General features: G+C 50.7%; 1 protein-coding gene and 1 pseudogene across 1 annotated transcript in view; both read left to right on the top strand.

The window, feature by feature from the left end:
* Positions 1 to 2,108: 2,108 nt before the first annotated feature.
* LOC149440395 (U2 spliceosomal RNA) lies at positions 2,109 to 2,269 on the top strand (annotated as a pseudogene).
* A 2,778-nt stretch (positions 2,270 to 5,047) lies between these two features.
* Positions 5,048 to 8,477, top strand: part of PPP2R2A (protein phosphatase 2 regulatory subunit Balpha) — a 54,016-nt gene continuing 50,586 nt past the window's right edge. The window contains exon 1 of the mRNA XM_089658736.1: positions 5,048 to 5,190. Coding sequence (XP_089514862.1) covers positions 5,184 to 5,190 — 7 coding nt within the window. The 5' untranslated portion in view covers positions 5,048 to 5,183. The remainder of the gene's footprint in view (positions 5,191 to 8,477) is intronic.

Raw genomic sequence — 8,477 nt, 5'->3', positions numbered from 1 at the left:
GTGCCGGCGTAACCTGATCCAGGTGCCTCTGCTCCGGACATGACCCGTAATGGTGGTCCGCATAGCCTGCCTCTGCAGGGTGCAGCTCCCCGCACCAGTCCAACTCAGGTGTACACTTCACATGAAGCTGCGTCCCAGGAGGAAGTCCCGCCCCTCAACTGGAAGTGATGTCCCCCGTAATCCTGCAAAAAGCTCCACTGCCGCAATCAGTCGTGGAGTGGCGGTACCACTCTCTGGGCGAAATGCGGACACCTAGCACCCCTCTCCTCCCCTGGCGGGGGCCGGAGGGCAGGGGGTAAGGGAAACCCCCCTTGCATCCAGAGGACTGACCGGGTCCCTACCTCCCCACCTATGGGGGGAACAGCACATGGACTGCACCCAGTCCTTTCCCCCCCCCCCCACTCGTCTTACAGGCACAATGCAGCCCCCTGGCCCCACTAGAAGGGCTTCCAAAAACGTGTCACCCCATCAGAGGAAACACCATTTTTTTTTTTTTTTTTTAAGTCCGCAAACGTGCAACTATAAACGTAAAAACCCGTAAGTGTATCACAAAAAAAGTGCAAGTGCAAAACACCACACGAAAAAGTGCACTTAGGGGTGTGCTGTGTCCTACCCCTAAAGGGGCTTGGACCGCTTACCCTGATCCCCCGGGGCACGAAGCTCCTGACGGGGACAAGGTTCCCAATTGGTCCTCCTGGCCAAAAGGCCTGGTGGACCACCGTTCCTTGTGTCCAGCCGAAGCCAGACACACAGTACTTGGTCAGGGGACTCTCCCGAAGAAAAGCCCCCTAGGGATCAGGGGAGGAAGGAACCAAAAGGCCACACATCCTCCCCCTAGACTTCAGGGTAGGCCCGAGGACCCACACCCTCCATCCGTGAAAACACACACATAAGCGAAAGAAAAAGTGACAAACGTGGGAGGTGAAATAAATTAAATAAATAGAAAATAAAAAAGTGGTACCGTGCCAAATTGTGCACAGACCAGGCCCTGAGGCCCATAGCAAAAATTGCCCTGGACTTGGATCAGAGGAAACACCATTACTGAGGACTGAGTGGGGAGGCTGCATTTTACTCTGGTGGGCTTTCCTCAGGTGGGGAGGAACTGAGGTTTCTCAAGGGTGCTGTCCTGAAAGTCGGGGAGAGGAAAATAAATGTAATTTTGTTTCCTGCAGCTGGGTGCAACACTGGGTGTGACTTGGCATGCATATGACTTGCAAATCGCATGGCAAGTCACACCCTATTGTCCCCAATTACAGCAGTCATGCCGGAGCCACACCGATTTCTATAGTGCATGCACTACTTTAGGTGCGATTTGCATAGGCATCTGTCTCAGATATCTTGCAAATCGCACCTCAGATTGGCATCTCATCCGACTTTGAAATCGTGCAACTTCACTGTAAGTTGCACGATTTCAAAGTCGGGATTGGTGTGACCGGGGTGTAAAGGATACATTAGTGACACTGCAGCCGGCAGATGAAATAAGAGCACATACACAGTGGGTACACAGGCTGATAATGTTGGTGATGCATTTAGCTCTTCAAGATAGGAAAGATTCCATTCAGGGAAATGCTAATTGAAAGAACAGTAAATTTATTCTCGGCCTCAGGGCCTGGTCTGTGCACAATTCGGCACGGAACCACTTTTTTATTTTTTCTTTATCTTTATTTATTATGCACTCCCACGTTTGTCACTTTTTTTGCTCTTATGTGTGTGTTTTTCACGGATGGAGGGTGTGGGTCCTCGGGCCTACCCTGAAGTCTAGGGGGAGGATGTGTGGCCCTACGGTTCCTTCCTCCCCTGATCCCTAGGGGACTCTTCTTCGGGAGAGTCCCCTTGCCTAGTACTGGATGTCCGGCTTCGGCTGGGCATAGGGAACGGTGGTCCACCAGGCCTTTTGGCCAGGAGGACCAATTGGGAACCTTGTCCCCGTCAGGAGCTTCGTGCCCCGGGGGATCAGGGTAAGCGGTCCAAGCCCCTCTAGGGGTAGGACACAGCACACCCCTAAGTGCACTTTTTCGTGTGGTGTTTTGCACTTGCACTTTTTTTGTGAACACTTACGGGTTTTTTCGTTATAGTTGCACGTTTGCGGACTTAAAAAAAAAAAAAAAATGTATTCTCGGCCTTTTGGCTAAGATCAAGTGTAGTATCTGTTCTTATCAATGTCCAGTAGGGGTGCTCCACGGTCATTCTAGCTTTGCAGGGATGACTGGTTGTATAGTACTCCTGCTGGTATGATAGGGTCCTGATGGTTAATAAGGGGGGAACAGAAACCGTGGTGCCCATAGAGAGTAGGGGCCCGGGAGTAATTCCCCTTTGGAATGCCAGAGGGGCCCAGTACCTCCTGATTTGAGCGGATCTACCTCGGTCTGGCCAGGGGCCGGGAGGGCAGAAAGTCCGTGAACCAGTGCCCCGAGTGGTCGCCTCAGGGGTGCTCTTAGTAACACTTGGGTGTGGGACCCCAGCTTGTGAAAAGGCACATGGTCACTGCGTTCAAACACTTTTTCTGCACAGCGCCTTTAGGACCAGGCCTTTTGGCTAAGTTCGGGGCAATTTTTGCTACAAGCCTCAGGGCCTGGTCTGTGCACATTTCGCATGACCACTTTGAATTTATTAATTTATTATTTCTCCCACTGTTTGTCACTTTCACTCTTATGTGTGTTTTATTTCCTCACAGGATGGAGGGTGTGGGTCCTCGGGCCTGCCCTGAAGTCTAGGGGGAGGATGTGTGGCCTTTTGGTTCCTTCCTCCCCTGTCCCTAGGGGGTTTTCTCTCCGGGAGAGCCCCCTGGCCAAGTACTGTGTGGCTGGCTTCGGCTGGCCACAAGGAACGGTGGTCCGCCAGGCCTTTTGGCTAGGTGGACCAAATGGGAACCTTGTCCCTGTCAGGAGCTTCATGCCCCGGGGGATCAGGGTAGAGGTCCATCCCCTTCCGGGGAAGGACAAAGCACACCCCTAAGTGTACTTTATCGTGTGGTGTTTTACACTTGCACTTTTTTTGTGATTCACAAAAAAAAACCCATGTATTTGAAAGGGACACGGTCATTATGATACATGTATCCCACTACAAGCATACCTTGGTTTACAAATTTAATTCATTCTGCAGGACTTTTTGTATTTCGAAAAATTAATAAACCAAAACGCCATTTCCCATAGGAATGCATTGAAAACCAATTAATCTGTTCCGGAGGTCAGAAAAAAGTAAACGCTACTAAAATACCACAAGTTATTTTATCAAGTCATGCGGTATTTTAGTAGTGACAACCATGTGTTAATGTTTCAGCTGTCAGAGAGGTTCCCCACTGACAGCTAAATGTAAAAGATTTACCGGCAATTAAAAAAATAAATTAAAACATATTGTGGGGTCTGCCCTCCCATCCATACCAAGCCCTTCGGGTCTGTTATGGATTTTGAGGGGAACTCCCACACCAAAATTAAAAAAAAAACCATACCAGACCCTTATCTGAGCATGTAACCCGGCAGGTCAGGAAAAGGGGGGGGAATGAGTGAGCACCCCCCTCCTGAACTATACCAGGCCACATGCCCTCAACATGGGGGGTGCTTTGGGGCAGGGGGGCTCCCCCCCAAAGCACCTTGTCCCCATGTTGATGGGGACACGGGGCCTCTTCTCCTCAATCCTGGCCGGTGGTTGCGGAGGTCTGCAGGCAGGAGGCATTATTTTCAATGGACTTTCATTCGTAAACCAAAAATTACATTAACTTAGGCGTTGTTAAACCGAGGTACGCCTGTAATGTCTTCTCAGCCTGATGGGCAGATGGTGGATTGAGATTGGTTACTGTACTCTAGACTGATTGAGACCACATGGTATAGAGAGAGACAGAGCTTCCCACAGCCCATGTCCACCGTACCCACCACACATCCAGAGCCCCAGTCCTCGCCGTACTCCCCTCACATCCAGAGTCCCAGTCCCAGCCGTACTCCCCACACATCCAGAGCCGCAATTTCCACCATACACCCCACACATCCAGAACCCCAGTTTCCACCATACGCCCCACACATCCAAAACCCAAGTCCCTGCCATAAGCCCCACACATCCAGACCCCCAGTTCCTGCCGCACTCCCCACAAATCCAGAGCCCCAGTCTCCGCTGTATGCCCCACACATCCAGAGTCCCAGTCCTCGCCATACTCCCCTCATATCCAGAGTCCCTGTCCCTGCCGTACTCCCCTCATATCCAGAGTCCCTGTCCCTGCCGTACTCCCCTCATATCCAGAGTCCCTGTCCCTGCCGTACTCCCCTCATATCCAGAGTCCCAGTCCCTGCCGTACTCCCCTCATATCCAGAGTCCCAGTCCCTGCCGCACTCCCCACACATCCAGAGCCGCAGTTTCCACCGTATGCCCCACACATCCAGAACCCCAGTTCCCGCCGTACTCCTCACACATCCAGAACCCCAGTTCCCGCCGTACTCCTCACACATCCAGAGCCCCAGTATCCGCTGTACTCCCCACACATCCAGATCCCGCCGTACTCCTCACACATCCAGAACCCCAGTTTCTGCCGTACTCCTCAAACATCCAGAACCCCAGCATCCGCTGTACTCCCCACACATCCAGAACCCCAGTTTCCACCGTATGCCCCACATATCCAGAACCCCAATCCCCATTGTACCCTCCACACATCCAGAGCCCCAGTATCCGCCGTACTCCACACATCCAGAGCCCCAGTTTCCGCTGTACCCTCCACACATCTAGAGCCCCAGTATCCACCGTACTCCCCACATATCTAGAGCCCCTCCTCTCAACATGCGTCAACACATCCAGAACCCTCACCCATAATTCTACACATCCAGAGCCTTTCTCCTTGCCATGCTCACACACACATCCACTGCTCCCCTTCATACTTGCACACATGCAGGCTCCTTTCCCCTCCACACATCTCCTCCTCTCCCCTCCATGCTCCCACACACCCAGCTTTCCTCTCCTCTACCACCTATGCTCCCACACATCGAAAACTCTCATTCTTCTTCCAGCAGCGCTGACGTAATCGCCCGTCTCCCGCCCATCCCACCTAGCTCCTCCTCCGGTCCTTGCCCAGTGACGCAACCGTTCTAGTGGCCTCCATCTTGAAGCCGCGGCGTCAGAGTCCGGTCCTCCCGCCCCGGGCAGCGGCCTCCCCGGTATCCGCCTCCATCTGGAGCCCGGGACCTGCACTGGCCAGGGGCAGCATGGCGGGTGAGAGACGGGGACAGGGCGGGGAACATGGCGGATGAATGGAGGGGGATAATAGGTGTGTGCGGGCAGGCAGCTGGACCTCTACACCGGGCAATGGAGCCGGGCCGCCGGCTGTGTGTGTGAGGTAACCGGGGTGGGGGAGGGGGGCAGTGATTGAATGGATGTGTATGGAGGGAAGGGGGGGGGGGGGTGCTGGGAGTCTGTGATGTACAAACCTGTCCTATGCAATGTATATGAGGGAACTTTATATATATATAATGTATATAGAGGAGAGGCAGGGAGGGAGCACACATTCCATGGATCACCCACAGATTGAGAGCCATGTTCCTCCAGCCCCCCATCACCTGGAGGATGCTCCCCTGCTCTCTCCTCATCACCAGGCCGGCGCCTTGTCGCTCCCTCACCAGTAGCTGACATTCTGCAGCATTCATGAGGCCAGCAAGGGCCATAATGTCCCCTTAGAAGCTGCCCTGCTGACCATCCTGGACCCAGGAAGAATGGGAGGATTCCGCCGTATCCTTAGTCACCAGTACCCCAGATAAATGCGTTTCATGTCATTAACCTAGGTGGAAATCTGTGCGTTTGAATGAGCAGAGCATGCTGTACCTACGGGAAACACTGAGAAATCTCCCCGACCCTTTCCTGGCACCACACCATTCCACGCACAGTAACTTGGGTCATGTTTTTCCATCAGTGGGGGTGCCATTAAAATGTAGTGGCACCCCCGCTCATCGGCTGAACAGTAGTACAATTTGGGTGCGGGAACATGTATAAATTGCATGCGTTCCCACACCCAAAATGTGCTGCTGTTTAGCTGGTGTGTGTTGCTGTTCCATGCATGGGAAAATGGGTCGTGCTTTTTGATGTGTTGGGGGTGACATCAAAATTAAGTGGATGTAAAGGCTGAAGGTTTTTACCTTCATTCGTTCAATGCATGAGGGTAAAAAAAAAAACCTTCAGTGTGCTACCCCCCCCCCCACTCACTTGAGCCCTATCCAGTGATATGCACAGGAGCTTCGGCTCTCCCGGTCTCTCTCACCTCATTGGCTGAGATGTGGCTCCCTCCGATGTCAATCACAGCCAGAGGGAGAAGGGGCTGAGCCGAGCCATACTTTGCATGTCTTATAAACACACAGAGGCAGCTTGGGAGCGAGCACACACAAGTGCTGCCATGGTAATAGTCCTCTATGTGATAGCATATGAGTGACAGGCCATCGTTGTAGGGGGGAGGCAGGAAAGGAGCAGTGTATGCAGTGAGGGAGCAGTGTATACAGAGAGGCTTCCTCACTGGCTGTCACTGTATTTCAGTTGTTTTTTAAATGCAATTGCCGGCTTTTTTTCTTCTTCACTATAGCTCAGATAATGAGCTGTCACTTTCCCTGGAGCTAAAGGAAACTTTGTTTCTTTTAGCTCGGGAAAGAAACAAAAAAGAAACTTTTCTTTTAGCTCGTGAAAGAAACAAAAAAGAAACTTTTCTTTTAGCTCGGGAAAGAAACTAAAAAGAAACTGTTTCTTTTAGCTCGGGGAAAGTGACAGGTCATTCTTAGCTATAGTGAAGAAAACAAACCCAGGCAATTGCATTTAAAAACCGGCACTGACATTTAGAGACAGCCAGTGAGGGAGCCTCTCTGTATACACTGCTCCTCTCCTGCTCCCTCCTTGCACTTGCTGCCGTTCACATCTGCAGTACACACAGTCTTCTGTATCGGCACCTTCATCGACTAAATTTTTCCTATCAGCAAAATGCCGATAGAGCTATTTTCGGTCGATATGTTTTGGTGGCCGAAATTTTGGTGCATCCCTAGACAAGGGCTAAGGTGGCAGCTTCCTTGGCTGAAAAGGATAAAAGGGTTTAGTTCCCCTTTAAGGATTAATGGCATCCCCACGTCTGCTAAGGAGCAGCACATTTTGCCACGTGGGATTTTGCAAGCATTCCCAACCCACACAAGTGTGAATCTAGGCTTAGGGCTCTTGCACTTGAATACATTGGAGCATACACCTAAAGAAATACAGATATTTCCACGACTAGGAGTTACGGGTGTTGGCATACAGCTGCAACGAGCACAGATCAATGGCCATATACGTTTGGGTGCTGCTTGTGCACAGCGATGGACAAGAAGCCCCATACATAAACTGATTGAGCTAAGTACTGCACACCCATCTCTGTAGGTTTACAACTACTTAGATGTGTGGCTACAGATGTACAGCCATGGAAACTGACAGCCTGACATTGATGTGTGCTGACTCTAGTGACTTCACAATGTGGTAATACCATGAATTCTTTGTGTGCCCACATGCCTCTGTGTGCATGAGCCCTTGTTTTAGAAACAGCTCTCATAAGTCGGAAGATGTCTTTGTTTCAGAGCCTCAAAGGGTCCCTTCTTCAAGGTGACAGATGGATATTGTTTTTTCTTTAAAGAAAGGGTGCTTGTGATGCCCCAAAATGTCCATCTAATGACTTGTGTAACATTGTCATCACAACTAAACCTCAGTGGCACCTGGCATACCTATTTCCATATACTTGTGTGAGGGTCCCACCGCTCATTGGGTTTAAAAAAAAAGTGGCAGTTTGGGTTAGAGATCGAGTTTACAGGATTTAAAGCTTAGCTTTAAGGTCTCGTTCACATGGGCGTAACCATCTATAAACGTTTGTGAACGGCTGTCTTTGCCCACATAGGATGTGTTCTATACGTTAGCATGGAGGCAGTCCCATTCACTCTGTTGGTACTCAGTGGCTGCACAGATTCAGCTTTTGTGTGTCCACGAATGCAGATGGTGTGCGTTCGAGGGCATACACACACCCATGTGCCTGTCAAATTGGGACCAGCAGCTGTGTCCATGTAGCCACTGCATCCCATTAGACATGAATAGGATTGCACTGGAATTCATAGAACACCTGTGCATCACGTGGGGGTAAATGTAAGGCCGTACTGATCTGTAAAAAGGGCCACAACAGGTACACACAGGAAATTTTTTTTTTTTTTTCTCTCCATTCAATGCAGCAGGACGAACTAAAAAAAAAACCGTACAGTTCTCTGTACTAACACATCTTAGGTTAGTGCAGCAATCCCCCCTCCAAGCTATTGTGTTCTGACAGGAGGACTGTGTCCCCCACCATATTTTGTTTCTTAACTGGCTAGATGAGAGAGGCATTACTCCTTAGCAAGTGTTTGTCAGCAAGCGTATGAAACCTTTCACCCAACCAGCCCCTAGCGGAGCGACAGCTGAAAAAAGGTGAGGATTATCCACACAATTTAAAGGATAGGTTCACTTTGTGTAACATGTTA

The sequence above is a fragment of the Staurois parvus genome, unplaced genomic scaffold (genome assembly GCF_062004578.1).
Source record: "Staurois parvus isolate SC_StPar_1 unplaced genomic scaffold, SC_StPar_1.0 ptg001090l, whole genome shotgun sequence".
In the NCBI taxonomy this organism is placed as follows: Eukaryota; Metazoa; Chordata; class Amphibia; order Anura; family Ranidae; genus Staurois; species Staurois parvus.
The sequence above is the reverse complement of the archived record's forward strand: the minus strand, read 5'-3'. Positions and strand labels throughout refer to the sequence as shown.